The 15227-nt window shown below is 46.0% G+C and overlaps 1 protein-coding gene across 4 annotated transcripts in view; it reads left to right on the forward strand.

Annotated features, from left to right (window-relative positions):
• SH3PXD2A (SH3 and PX domains 2A) overlaps window positions 1–15227 on the forward strand; it is a 232194-nt gene that overhangs the window by 87845 nt on the left and 129122 nt on the right. For all 4 annotated transcript variants that reach the window (XM_021399630.1, XM_021399629.1, XM_021399631.1 and 1 more), the window contains exon 4: window positions 8427–8503. In XM_021399630.1, the coding sequence (XP_021255305.1) occupies window positions 8427–8503 (77 nt within the window). The remainder of the gene's footprint in view (window positions 1–8426; window positions 8504–15227) is intronic.

A 15227-nucleotide genomic window follows, 5' to 3' on the forward strand; every position in this document is an offset into this window, starting at 1 on the left:
GGGAAGCTGCTGGTACCTGACAGCGCTGTTTTCTCCCGGGTTCAGATGCAGGCTCTTTGCAGGACCCAGGGGATGTTCTGTCTAGGACAGCAGCTCTGTCTTTCTGAGATGCTCTCGCATATGTAAGCTGTAAATTTACTTGCTTGTGGAGGAATCTGGAAGAAGGGCTTGATTTTTCAGCAAATGAGTCTCGTCTCTCAAACAGTTTTAGCAGGCAGTGCCGGTGCTGAGTTGAGCATGAGTGTATTTTGTGTTCAATGGCATGAGCTGGAAATGGCTGAAATGCTCCCGTCTGGGAGAGCTGCGTGTGACAGAGGCCGGTCATTGTGCTGTGAGCACAGGGGAGGTAGGGAAAGAGCCTTCAGAGTCAGCACAGAGAGGGGTAGGCATGATCAGACCCCAGATGTGGGCTGGAAGTCAAAATGCCCTTCTCTTGTCTGTATACTGTCAGCATCAAACATCCCCGTGTACTTTTGAAATCAACAACAGCTTTATCAGGGATAGGAGCAGGCAGAGAAGAAGTTCCCGCATTAGATTGACTTAGTGGCACCAAAAAATAAGACACATTAAAAAGATTAAAAAGTCTGGAACCAGAGAATGATGCCCTTGAGATGGTGGCATCGCCTGCAGATGAGCTTCCCGTCTCAGGCTGGCCAGCTGTGGTCTGGTTGTTGTTCAGTGCTTTGCTTCCGTGTCTTAGCCTGCTGAAAATTTGGCTTAAAACTGGTCCAAGTTTTAGCTTGAAGGACTCTGGGAGAGCACTTCCATTTGGAAATAAAGAACAGTGCTCTGTTTTCGAAGCACAGGGAAGTTTGTTTCTGAATACTGCTCTCTGAAACCCTAGCTGTTGATTTCCAGCCTCTGACAAGCACAGGCACCTAGTTATGTTTGCCGCCAAGCTGTTTGTTTGTTTAATTCCTGTGTTAATTGGTGCCTTCCAAATACCACAACTGCTCTGAGGAGCAGTGTCCCTGCCAATCTGAGTGCTGGATTTCGCCTCCTGTAATGTGGTACGTGTGTACCTGGCAGCTGACTTAATTGAGGTCTTCCATAGGAGAGAATTTTGCCACTTTTGTGGCAGATTGAGGATTTGTTTTTCATTAGAATAAATGTTTAAGATGGATTTTCTGGCCATGAATGCTAACTTAGATGTAGTTTCCTTCTACATCTCTCTGTAGCAGAGGGATCTAGGGACCGGCTTTATTGCTGTCATTAGTGTGCACTCATGTTGTGATCTTGTGAAGTCATCTTTGTTTCCCTACCCCTCAATTTCTACCTGCAGCATTCCTATAGGAGCATATGCCATAGCACCAAGTTATTGCAAGACCTACCTCCTAATCATAATAATGAAAGCCTTTGATCTACGTGGTGTGAGTGCAAATATTATTTTATTCGCAGCTCCAACCGGCGTAAGGGTGGAGTCTCCCAAGCAGTGTTATTGCCAGTCACGCCAAAGGATGTGGCTAAGACCTTACTATGCTTTTCCAGTGTAGTTTGGCAAGGGTGCGGTGCAAACCCACCTCCCTGCAGTGACCTTGCTGCAAGGTCTCCAACCCCAGTGGACGTATGAGAGACGCTCTGTCGGTGAGGCTGGCGCTGGTCCAATATCTCTGGCCAGGTGTCACACCAACACTTGCATTGATGGCAAATCTCATAAGAGCTTATAAGACAGGGGAAATGTTTTAACAGGCTCAGGTCATTAAGGCCAGTGCTTTAAAAGGTTGAGCAGGGACCATATGGTCCTTCCATGGTACAACCAGTGTCAGCAGATGAAGCCTGTTGACTTCATCAGACCCCAGTGAGCCAGATGCTACCTAGCGTGTTTTCTTAAAGAGCAGATGAAGAGTTGGTGTAGCAACAGGGGTGTAGTCCAGCTCTTCAGGAAGATAAAATTTTGGCTGAGAAAAGTTGTACAGATGCATTTGACACTCATTTTTCCACTCTGCGGGGCAGGAGGTGGATTAGCTCAGATGATATGAGCATGTTGACCAGCAAACACGCAGAACAAAACAGGGGCTGCTGGTTCTCAAACTTGTTGTACCAATGAACAGTGATCCATGCGGACTGCCTGTGGACCACTGGTGATTTGGAGATCACAGGTTAGGAGCCACTAACTACCTGGGTGAAAGCAGGCGACTGGTGTCAGCTGATACAGAAGATAAGCCAAGTGTTCCAGCACAAGTGGTGAGATGTGGTGGTTGATGTTTTACTCATTTATTTGCCATAAAGTCTTGATAACTTGAGTGATAATTAAGCCTTCATGTTTCCATATGTTAGATGAATTGGTCCTGAAGATTTAGACATGGATCTTTTATAGAATGTTCAAAGAAACAGAGGATGCAGTCAGTGTCTAAGCATTCAGGTTCCTACCTTAGGGAAGAAGTCCACATATGCAAGAGACATGACTGTTTGGATCTGCATAAGCTTTCCTGTTCTCCTGTGCCTTTTGCTCATGGCGTAGCAAAGCTTGTATGCAAAGAAGGGGATACTTCTGCATCCTCTGTGCGACGAAACCCTGCCTGTTTCCTTAGGTAGTGTTTCTCATGTTTTGAAAATGTGACCTTCTTTTGGCTCCTCATCTCTGTGGGACCCTAACTTGCCCTCCAGTGGGTTCCTCCAGGTGAGGGAATTCCCAGTGATTGCTGGCTGCAAGTGTAAATACCATTCTCCTTCTCTTCTCTGACAAACTGCTTTCTACAATTCAAAGCAGTAAACTCTTTGCATTCTAATCTGACAGTTGCAACCAGTAATTACAGAAGAGTTCACTTTCCATGTTGGAGAATCTGAGTTGCGCAGTTCAAGGGGGCAGAAATTTCACCGCAGAAGCTGAAGGCTTCACTCGCACTCCAGCACTCTGCAACCATTCCCACACTGGGAGGTTCAGTTTCAAGTGATCTGGGGTTTTGTGCTTTGAGATCGTCTTGTGTGAAGTAGTTGCTTTACTTCATTGTACTCTGGCACTTTGCTGTAAATAAGGTGGTGGGTCCCTGTGGTGTCTGGTATGTACAGATCAATGTACAGGAAGCCAATCCCACTGGAAGAAAATAGAAAGGAGAATTTCATAGCACTTTTGCCTGCCCATCCCAGACCAAATGCTGTACTGTTTTCCTGCACCATGATTCCTACCTTGCTTTAGAGCAGTGGGAGATTTGCAGCTGGGGCAACTGAAGAGGAGACTGAACAGAAGCAGCAGGTTGTTTGGGTGATAGCAGCAGGGCATGGAGCGACACGGAGTAGCTCTTGGCTTATGCAGAACTCTGTACGAACAGTAACAGAGCTGTTAGCTTGAGATTTGCACCCTGTGGCCCCCATCTGTCACTCCTGAATTTCAGCATCAGTGTTTGTGGCTCTTATCCTTCTTCCAGCTGTGCTAAGTGCTTGAATTCCCATAGTCTGTACTGGCTAAGCTGCTCTAGAGCTGGCAGTGTTACCCCAGGAGGATAAGTAGCTGACCCTGCAGTCAGTGGAAAGCAGCCAGGTTCAGAGGTAGGAACTCTTTGCTAGTGGGCAGTCAACCTGGTCTCTTGCCTGTCTTTGCTTTCACCTTGTAATTATTCACATTTTCTGCTATCAGTTCTAATGGAGGAATATTTTTCTTCCTAGTGATATTATAGTCAAGTCATGTTATTTCCCATGCTTTATTTCTTTTCAGTGCTTTTCTTTAACATTACATCTTTTGCACATTAAAAGCAGGATCCGAGTACAGAAGGACACCCTCTGTCCGCCCCATATCTCAGAGCAATGTTGTTATTGCTTGTGTTGGCTTTCCTGGCAGCCCCATCTGTCTCCATCACCTCTTGTCACCTTCCATAGTAATTTCTGCTGATTAGCAAAGCCTTTATCAACTGAGGCCCTTCGGCAGCCACGTTCAGCCAGCAGTTCTGACTCTGTCACGAGTTTCGACTTAAGTCCTTCCCCCTCCCACCAGTGGAAACAGCATGAATCATTTCCCTCCCCTTTCTTTGTCAGGAGCAAATGCCATCAGTATTAGGACCCTGGCACTGGCTCCCTGAATCCAGGAAATCATGGATGAAACAATCCATGGAAACTGGGATCCCCATGTGAAAGCGAGACATTATTTTATAAGGAACACACCTCTATTTTGGCCATTGTCAGATTGCCATCTGGTTGACGGTCACACGTATATCCATGAGAAACATAAAGTTGTTCTTCTATCCCATAGTCTTGTGTTGCTGAGTTATATGTTTTACATTGCAAGGTGGTGGTGCATATTTAAATGCACCGTTTGGGAGTTATATTGCATGACAGGTGCCTGGGAGTTTTCTTGTGGGATTCTGGAGTGGATTTCACAGTGTAAACAGGTTGAGGAGTTATATCCAATTTACACTTCTTCATAGTATAAAAGTAAGAACAGCTATGCATAAGGAGTAGAAGCCTTCATAAAAATACTTTAGCCACTAAATGGTGTTAGTTACGTGGGGGGAGGCTGCTTAGCCCAAAAGGAGAAGCTGTAACTGCACCTTGTAAGCAGACTCTCTACGAATTCGATCGTAAGTTGAGCACATTGCTTGGCAATTTGTATACAGACCTGGTACTTCTCTGGTTCTTGGGTAAAAAGAGGAGAGAACCAACAGCCCAGTAACAGAAACATCAAGAGGCAGAAACAAGAGCCCTTTCCTACTTTTAGGAGACAGCTGACTAATGGAGCCTCCACAGCTGTAGTTTCTATAGTTGGAAGCAGCAGATGTCTTTATAAACATAAATCAGATGAGATGTTATAGTATTTTTAACATACCTATTTGTACTCGGGCTGTACATTGTTGAGTATTTATCATATGATTTGCTTCACTTAGAGCCCTCTGAAGTGCAATGACTGTGCTTGAGGTAAAAGATTAAATGTGAACGTGCATTTGTCCGTCGCCCCTTTTACATTGTTTTTGAGCTCTTCCTAACGTCTGACAGAGAGACTGGCCTTGCCTGACACAGCCAGTGTCCTTAGGTCCATCCATCTTGAAAGGTGTTGGAGTATTCACCCTTCGGTGTGCTCAGCACAGGCTTGTAGGCTAACGAGGGGACCCAAGTGGTGGGATGCTTTCGAGCCTGTTTATTCTTGGAGTCCATGGCACCTGTTAAAATCTATGCTGTTTCAAGTATGAGGTTTTGCAGAAATGAAGCGATGTTTAGAGGATACTTTCAAGCTTGCAGAATCAGCACTGCCAGAAAGGCAGTCTCTGGGACAGCTTTCTTCTTCCCACTTTGTGTACCTCCTGTGTGTATGGCAGGAAACTGGGTCCTGTGGGAGAAGAGGTGTGTGGTCATGGAATTAAATGCTACATCTATATATGCAAAGAGAGATGAAGGATGACTTAAGATGTCCCCTACAATGTTAAACCTGATACTTTGCCTCTTATCCACATTAATTTCCTAGGAATAATATTTTCTTTAAAGAAAAAAGGATAAAAATAAATATTGTTATCCTGCATTAGCAGCAGGACTGGAGCCCTACTTCTCCCCATGTCTCTCTTTCCCAGTGCTGCTGTCTGCTGAGTCCTTCGTACACATGTTCCCTTCATCCTTGGCCTGGTCTGAGCCTGGCATATGGGTGAATGAAAGGGGTACATGAGGCAGTGCCGTCCTACAGCCCATAGCTTCTGAGCCGAGCCTGAGCCTCAGGCTGTGGTGCCTGAGGAGGGTTAGAAGAGCTGAAGTAAAATTCAGTTTGTCACAGAGGGAGGAAGCAGCTCTGGATGTACTAGTGTAGAATCAGGCTCCTTCCTTAGAGATGTGGAAACTACCCAGAGGAAAAGCCAAGCAGCATGCAAAACAGCACTCCGCCCTTGCAAGGAAATTACCCATTTACAGCCACTGCAGGACTTCCCGCTTCACCTCGGTGCTGCTCAACATGCTGCCTCTCCAAGATTTCCTTTCTGGGGGCTCTTACAAGCGCTGCTCCGCTCTCTGCTTGCTGCTCGTTGCTTTATCTTGCTAGCAGGGTGGTCCTAGCTACCTTGTTAGTCAGTGCTTTCCCCTACCCCTACCAGGGGACTGCATCCAGCTGCACCCGTTGGGAGAGCATAGAGGAACATACAGCCCTGGAGAAATGGGAGAACTTGAGGGAGCAGTAGGAACTCATACATGGTCTGTGGTGCTTCCTGCTGGGTGGTCATGATGGATTCAGCCAAGCTTATGTTGGCACAGCCTTTCTTCCCAGAGAAGGGGAGAAGCTGGGCATTTGGGAAGCCTTCCTTCCTTAGCAATGTGCCCATACCCCAGCAGGGAGGCTTCTTTGCCCAGGCGTCCCTGTATTTGCGTGGTCATGGTCCCTCCCTGCTCCCCAGCAGAACAGGATATGTTTGCTGACCATCCTGGTTTTCTTCTTGCTTTTTTTTTTGGCAATGCTGATCTGAACTATTTGGTCTTCTCCGGATCTCAGTTCTCAACGCCGTGGATTGGGCAGCCACAGATCTGCCCCACAGCCCCCATGTAGCCTTTTCTACCTTTCAGTAGCAGGGTGAATATTCCCTTTTTTCTGAGGGATAAAAATGGAAGCACCTCCTGGGCTTTGCTTCACCCGAACACCGCAGTCATCCTGATATTTTCCATCTCCATTTAAGGACTGAATGAAGACTTATCATATCCCAGGGTCTTTTTTGTACTCTATGTTTAATATAACGTTCTTTATTATATTTATCTTGTTTCTTGTGTCTGAGTCTTTCATTTATTATGTTACTTTGAAGACTGGGCCTCCCTGTAAACTGTCTTTTTAGGAAAGTTGAGTCGTATTTGCAGGAGATCTTTAATGTGTTTAAGTCTTTGGTTCCCTTATGTTTTTATATGGTCACCAGTTCTACTTTTGACTCGTGGCTTGAACTGAAAACAGAAAAGCCAAAAAGTGCAAATGTTTCCAAAATGTCTCTTTTTCTTTGCAGTATATTTATAAAAGTTGCAAAGAAATGCAAAAAATCTCCCACAGCAGCATTTCTGGAGGAGGAAAGCAGTCTGTTCTCTGCAGTTACCCCATGCCCCCTCCCAGGAAAAGAGCCTTACTGCAGTTATGCAGTGCAAGTACATTGTGATCCTGGAGAAACTAAGAAATGTTTTCTAAGTAGGGATGGCTCTCCTTATTTACTGGGGGTAGAAGCAAGAAAGCAGAAAGGTTTTGGTGTGTCCAACATCAGGCAGTGCAGGGAGATGGACATGTAGCAACCATTGTTTAGATCACATCAGCGTGGATGAACGTCTAGGATATGTATTGAAGGTTTCCCATGTGCTCTGTGCTCTGTTACCTCCAGGCATCGCATCCTACAGGGATGGCTCAGCACCAGCTTTGTGGTGAGATAACCACATGGAACCAGAGAGATTGGTGGCACTCTGAAATGATGACTTTACTTCAGAGGACAAACCGACTGATGGGTTTGATCCCAAAATCAACTGTGATAAGCCACTTTCTCCTGTCTGAGACAAAAGGCTTTAACAGTTTACAGAGTAGTAGCCAGGAGGAGAAAAGGGAAACAAAAAGGGCAGAGTCTGGGAAGGTGCAGAGCCTCTGTTACTGGTCTGTTAAAGGCGATGGTGTTATTAACCTCTCAACTTCTGTAACCATGACAAAATCAAAGCCACATATTCAGATTTGGGGTCTGATTTCATCTCCTAGCCCATTTTCTTATCCCACCATCTATGGATTAGTATCTCATTTGCCTGTTGGCAGAAGAAGTTTGGATCAGGAGGTGGTATATATGCCAGCATTTTTTTTTACATAGGCGTTTCATGGATTAAATAATGCTGGCAGATACTGTTTCTGCACCACAAGGATAACATATAATTTATTCTTGTCTCAATACATTAAAAGCAATACAGCACAAAAGAAAAAGGGAAGAAAACCACCAAAAAAGGATATGAAGATAAAATCCCTTCAAGCCAAAAAAATACCAACTCCATGACATCCTTGTGTGTGGGGAAACTCAGCTCCTAGATTATTTTGATAAACTTTGTTACAACTAGTTTAGCACAAAACCCAGCTATTTGTTTAATCTTAGCCAACTTGCAGAAATGTCATCCATTAAGGACACTGAGGTTATTATTTTTTCACTTTAAAGAAGAAAAAAAGAGCTTGTTTGTTTTTCTTATTATTTGGTTTCTCTCTGTAGATTTATAAGATTTCTGTCACCAAAACCTCCTCTTTCCTTGTGTGCTGCTGCTCTGTGTGCAAGGCTGGGAGCGCTGCAGACGAGGCTGGGTGGGCAGCGATGGGGTGGTGATAGAGCCCTGGCCCAACATGCCAGAGCAGCACCATGGTGGAAGTGGCTCATAACTTAGTATCAGTCTGCTCCAGGATAACACCACCACTGAACAGTAACCAAATTTTGTTTACATTATTTGTAAAATAATGTAAAAACATACAGCTACTTGCTATCCAAAGTGGAGGCGTTGTTCCTAACCACCCCCATCCTCTGTTCCCTCTTTAGGTAAGATCCTGTTCCGGAGGAGCCACGTCCGAGATGTAGCTGTGAAAAGGCTGAAGCCCATTGACGAGTACTGCAGGGTAAGGAGCTCCAGGGGACAGTACAGAAGAGCTGCCAGGGGGCTCACAGCCACCAGCTGCATGGCACCTTTCCCCATGCTTGCTACCAAGAGTTTTATCTACATTGAGCCCATCACATGGAGGGTCTTCTTTAAGCAAAGATGATCCATCCCAAACACCACCAAGACTAATGAGGCAGCTGGTGCCTTATTTAACCAGAAAAATCCATAAGCACAGTCTGCACTGCTAGGACTCTTCACATAAAAGCAAATTTTATTTCTACTTCGGTCTTGATGAATGCGAGAGTTCAGTAGGCAAAGAGGCACAACAAAGATGGCATTTTCTTCTTTCCCTGCCTGTCTGTGTTGCAGGAGGGAAATTTCAGGTTTGCGCAGCACTGGAGATGGACGGGTGGCTTCCAGGGGTGTTTTCTTTTAATGAATGAAAGCCTGGAAATTTATGGCGGGGCAGAAAAGCCTGCTGTGTGGAGAAGAGGCTTAAGTGACCTGGTCTTTCCTTTCCAGCTTAGACTTCATGATTTGATGATAATTAATCCTCTGACAGTAGATTAAAAGTTATTTCTATGCAGAACAGATGCCTGACTTTTGGGGAGGTATTGACCACGTCAGCATATAATTTAAACCCCAGACTTCCTCTTTTCATTCCATTGGGGTTTTATTTCTATTTTTAGAAAATCAGAGGAACAGGTGGAGGGGAAAAACTCCATTCCCAGTCAGACATTTGCTCATCCACAATGGTGAGCGTGTCACTGTAGTGCCTGGGGCACACTGCAGGCAGCAGTGACATGGCCCCAGCAAACCCCTGCCTTCTGCATCGCCCAGGCTGGGAGCTGCATGCAAAGTCTTATCTCATGAGATCAGGCTTTCTACACGACAATTAACACACTGTCTTCCCGCCGACGGCCAAGTGGCTGCTTTAAAATGGTCCCAGTGCGTCGCCAGCCTCCCTCCTTCAGACAGGAACTGCCCACGACGCAAGCAGCCAGGATGAATGTCAGGGTTCACCCAGCAGATGCATGGCAGAGAAAGCAGCAATTTACTTCAGGGGAGCCCCTGCCCCAGGCTGGAAGCTTCTTATCTGGGACCCCATTGTCTGCATCCAGACGGCCCCAGCCCGGCGCTGCCCTGCCACTCACCTCCAAGGAGCATGGTGTCACCAAGCTGCTGCACATCGGTCTTAGTGGAACCTCTGAATAGGATCATACCCACCTCTTCAGCATCAATTGCTTTTTTTTCTGCCTTTCTTCCCCTGTCCAGTGGATGTTTTGACTCTTGAAGGATTGTTCAGAGCCGTAGAGCAAGAGTATTTTCTTGAGAGGTTCATTTATGCTTATCTAAAAGAGGAGTGCATAGCTTATGTCATAAAATTATAGAATCATAGAACGGCTTGGGTTGGAAGGGGCTTTAAAGATCATGGAGCTCCAACCAGCTATTGTGGGCATGGTTGTCCCAAGTTGGTCCTAAAATGAGTAGGCAGATGACATGCCCAATTTAAAAAAAAAAAGGAATGACGTGGGTGTAGTTGATGGAGAAAATCTGATGTGAGAGAATGAAATGAATAAATGGGACAATCGAGCTTTGTCCACTGGAGTCTGTGAGGATGCAGAGGAGTCAGGCAGCTTCAGATGCAAAGTTTGTGGTAATTTTTTTGCCAGATGAGGACTCTCTATCCATTTCACCTGGAAAGACAAAGCACAAATGGGCCTTGGGAAATGCATAGGGCAAATGCTCGACCATTTGTTGTTTTGTTGCAGGCTGTGTCTGTCAGAGCACATCCATTTGCATGGCTGAGAAGCAGGTCTGACTTCTGCTTTGATGTGTTGTGGTACCTGCTGGGGACAAGGAAGCAGGGACAGGCAGGCTAAAGCTGTCCCACAGTGTGTGGGACACTGGCAATATGGGGAGGCCTGCAGAAAGTATTGGCCTACAGCATGGGCCTTGCAGCCCCACAGGCCTGTCAGGTTCTTTGCTGCTGTGTGCCAGCTGAGGGCATCACAGATGTAACCGGGCCACTGCTTTTGGTAAAGCCTCAGGAAGCTTTTAAAGTTGTAATGAAAAGCGGAGTGGGACATATGGGGGAAGGTTTCCAGGGCATTTCTCTGTAACCATGAAAGCAAAGGTCTGGATGTCCACTGTGTAACCTGAGTGAGTTAGCAGACAAGGTCAGTTTTGCCTGTAAAGCTGTGCTGCCCACTGGAATTGATATCTCTGGACAATTTCCCTCCTAACTCTAGGCTTGGAGTTAGTCTAGTGCGATTCAAGGTCATCTGGGCTCCTTGGGCCTGGTTTTCTTAATTTTTGGGAGTTTTTGATGACGTGAAAGCAACTGCAACTCCACAGCCTTGTCTTGCTAGGGCCATTTTCTTGAGTAAGCTTCTGACCTCCCAAACACACCTGGGTGTGCCTGTCCTCTATGCATCACCCTGTGTGGAAGAAAGGCCAAACCACCACGCTTTCCTTCCTCAGCCCTCTGGGAAGACACGGGGCAGCATTGCAGGCTGGCATCTTTGTGTGTGTTGGTGCTGACTGAGAGAAGCTTTGAAGGTGTCGAGTCCCTTTGTCATAAATACTTCAGTTTGTCACACACTTTTATGCTGTCCCAGCTGGAGGTGGATTTATCTTGAAACTTATGGACTTTTCCAAAGTGCCCAAACGCATGCCACCTATATAAAAATTAAATGAGCAAGTTGCATCAACACCAGGAAATATTAGTCATTCTTTTATTAAAGTTTACAAGTTTACACTTTAGGAAGGAAAAAAGCATAATTGCCTCCCTCTTGGTCTCTCAGTCCAGGCTCTCTTTCAAGGTTTTACCTTTCTCTAAGCTAGGGCTGAATTAAGATGGAATAGTAGTTAGTCCTGGTCAAGAATGAAGGGTTTAAATGGAAAACTTCTGAACTTCATCAGTATTTTTTACCCTACCTTTCAGAATCGTGATGTGTTTAGACAGGCTGCAGTAGTAAGAGTTAATTATTTGCAATGTCCCTTTTGGTACCTGGTGTAGAGCTTCATTTTCCAGCTCCTTATGGCCCTTTCATGTCAGAGTCCCTTCTATGTGTCAGTCATTTCCAAAATTGCGCCCTTTTTCCACCTCACTTCAATGCTTTACTTATTCCTACATCTCCCTGCTTCTCCAGTCTGAGTCACTGCCATGTGCTCTTCACCCAAGTCTCTAGAATCAGAGAATAGAATCACAGAATCGTTTGAGTTGGAAGGGACCTTTATAGTCATCTCGTCCAACATCCCTCCAGTGAACAGGGACACCTACAGCTCTGTCAGTGTTTGCCATCTGGCCCCCACAATTTATTTTTTTGGGTTTAAGCTTGGAGGTACATGAGGCTCTCAACAAAACAGATGCAAAAAGTATTTTCAGACTATTTCTCTGTTCTGAGAAGTGAACTATGGTAATTGCACTTTCCCTCTTGGTGAACTCATGACCATTCCCAAACATGTGCCACAACCAATTATCGTTAATTAGGATGATAAGCAGTTGAGAACAGGATACTTAATATGAAAAGTCAGGGAGCCGTAATCATGCAGTAGTCAGCTGTCTGTGTGTGCAGAGCTGGGATTAACCCCACTGAGCATGAGGGAAGCCGGGTGTCTGAACCCCTCAGTGTGCTGCGGGGAAGGCTGGTGCATGATTCACCCCCCAGAGCCGGGTGTCCCTGATGGGGCAGATAGATCACCCCAAGGGTGCTGGCCATCCTCTAATGGTTGCACAAGTGGTTACACAAGGGCAACCAGTCTCTAATTTTAGACACAAAAAGTTCAGCGGGGTGAATATCGCTGTATGCATTCGCTGTATGCATATCCACACACCTCCTGTGTATCTCCATAAATGCATGTCAGTGCATCTGGTTTTTATAAATGTATCTGAGTAAATGCAACTCGCAGCACTCGAGGCACGCTTAAATACTGCGTTTCCTCGCCCACGTGCATGCATTTTAATGTAATAAATTCCCACCGAGCTGTCTGCAGTCCATGTGACCTACAGCACCGAGCCCCTGCCTGCACCCCGTGCTGTGCTTTGCTGTGGGTGCTGTGTGAGGCGGACAGCCGGTCGTGCTGGATGCCAAGGGCTGATTGCTAACGCCCTGCCTGACGTGACAGCTTTTCTAATAGCTTTTCCAATCACCTACTTCTCCATGAGACTGTCTGAAACCTGTAATATAGAGAGACAGACATCATTACAGGCTGAAATAGCACATGAAAGCGTATCTTCTAAGGAGCGTGTGAGGTCTGAGCAGTGCACATCCGCCTTCGCTTGAAAAAGAAGGAATCTCACTGATAACATTCGGCGGTGCTGCAAGGATGAATTCTGCTCACTGGCACTTTTTATCTCTCACCTTTCCTGTGCAAATTCCTTGCTGTTTCTGGATGCGTGCTGTTTCTAACTGCATGTATTTACCTCTGTTTTCTGCTTACCAGGAAGAATGTCACATCCCTATCCTTTTCATCCTTTTACCATCTGTTTTCCTCCTCTCTCCTTGACCTCACAGTCCTGCCTTCAGCCTGCTGCAGCTCTGCCCTGGAGCCGTTTTGCTGGAAATGCCCAAAATGCCCAAATGTGTATTTTCCCCTTGCAGAGGAGCAGAGGTGTTGCACATCTCCTCAGTGCATTTTTTGTTCACTCTGAAGTCACGTTGCACTTGACTTGCTCACAGGCAGATGTTTCTGTATTTGTTGTTTCCCAAAACAGCATTGCTATTCCACTGTCCAGAATCAACCAGCTCAGCCTGGTTTTACTCCCTTACTTGGACTTTCTCATCCTTCCTTAACATTTCTTGCTCTTTCTTTGGGTTTTGATCTTTAAAAAAAAAAAAAAAAATTGATTGGCTGCAGACTTTACACCTGAGCTCCCCCAAAAACATGTGATGGCAAGTTATTATCAGGTGGTTTTCATTTCACCTCAGTACACTGGGCAGCAGTGCTCCGGGAGGGTGATTCTGCATCAGAAGAGCCAGCTCTGCCCCAGCGCCACCGTGTCCCCAGGGTTTGTAAACCAGTGGCTGGGTGTGGAACAGCTTCAGCTCTTTGGTTCTTGTCCACTGCTCTGTGCCTGGGAAAGACAGGAGCCAAGGAGGGCCTTTCCAGTTAGAGTCATAGAATCATAAAATAGCTTGAGTTGGAAGGAATTCTTAAAGGTCATCCAGTCCCACTCCCGTGCACTGAACAGGGACATCTAAAGCTCCACCATGTGCTCAGAGCCCATCCAGCTCTGGTGGGCTCCAGGAACAGGGCACCCACCCCCTCTCCGGGCAACCTGTGCCGGTGCCTCACCTCCCTTACTTTAAAAAACTTCTTTCTTACATCCAATCTAAATCTCCCCTCTTTTAGTTTGAAATCAGTTATCCTCCTGCAGCTCAGCAAGACCACGATGCTCACTGTAATGCTTCTGGAGATTTCCAAACAAGGGACCACCAGGTCAGAGGAGTCAGGTTTCTTAAAGCTTCCATTGATTTAGAAACGTAAAACTACACAGCAGCTTGCTGGTGTGCTCCTACATCACTGAAAACCCACTCTGTGCTCTGATCCAGTACTGACGTCTGTAGCTTTTTTTTCAGGAAGGGCAAATACCTGCAATATGTAGGGAAGTGATGTTTCTCTGAGAAGGTGTCTGATGTCCAGGACCCCCTGCAATACATATAACTTGGGTATTTTTGTTTCTCTAGTAATGATACGTATCATTTGCTGTTGCCCCATTGACTGCACAAGATCAAGCCCTTAGAGATTTCAAAACACACTGTAGATATTAAGTATCTGAGCCCCGTAACCTTTCAGCAGATTAGGTAAGTGTTATTGCTCAGCATTTTAAATGGGTAACAGAAGATGCATCCCTGCTGAATTTCATGGAATGAGGTTAAGTAACCTGCCCAAACCGAGAAGGGCGTTAGTAATAGAGCCGGCGATGGATCTTGGCTCCATATGCTGCTCTTGAGACAGCAATGCTGCTCTGCATAAGTCTATCTCCTGCTTGGGACTCAGCTGAATAAAACGTGCTTCAGTGTCTGAGGTGGTGCGGCACTTCTCTTTCAGCATGCCGTAATGGTTACTGTTCCTGGGCAGTTGCTGTTTTCCCAGTATTATTCCTGTTTATATGAACCAGGAATAAGGGCAGAGAGCTCAGACCTTTGTTGCGCTGTTGAGCGAAACAGCAAGATTGAGTGGGTAGCAGTGGGGACAGAGGTGTCCTTCGTTCAAAGTAGAGGACTTCAGTTTTCAGGGTTTTTTTTTCAGTGTTAGCTGCAGGATCCAGCAGTGCTGTCTCTGTAGGCATGCCCCAGCTACTGCCAGGCTTCTGCTGATGATGCTGCTTCCTTGTAACAGGGTATTTTTTCTGCTCTGTAGCGCAGTTGCACATGGCCAGAAGTCAGTGTCTCCTTCTTCACTGGTTTACTGATATCAAATGAACTTTCCCTGCATTTGTATAATATCCCTCAAGCAGAGGAAGGTGAGGTGTAGATCTGGAAGCACTCAGCTTGCAGTTTGAGGCCACCTCAAAACAGGATCAGCTTGCCTAATACTGGAAACCTGCCGCTTCAGATCAGGATTTTTATTTTGGGGGGCTGTTTTCCTTGATGTCCCCAAGCAGGAGTGGTCTTGGAAACAGATTTGTTCTCTTCTGAAGTTTTCCTAGAAGCAGACACGTAAACAGCCTGCCCATCCTGCCTTCATGCTTTGGCTGGGCCTCCTCGGCTGTCTGACCAAGATAAAGCAGATGT

The sequence above is a fragment of the Numida meleagris genome, chromosome 5, assembly GCF_002078875.1.
Source record: "Numida meleagris isolate 19003 breed g44 Domestic line chromosome 5, NumMel1.0, whole genome shotgun sequence".
NCBI classification, from domain to species: Eukaryota; Metazoa; Chordata; class Aves; order Galliformes; family Numididae; genus Numida; species Numida meleagris.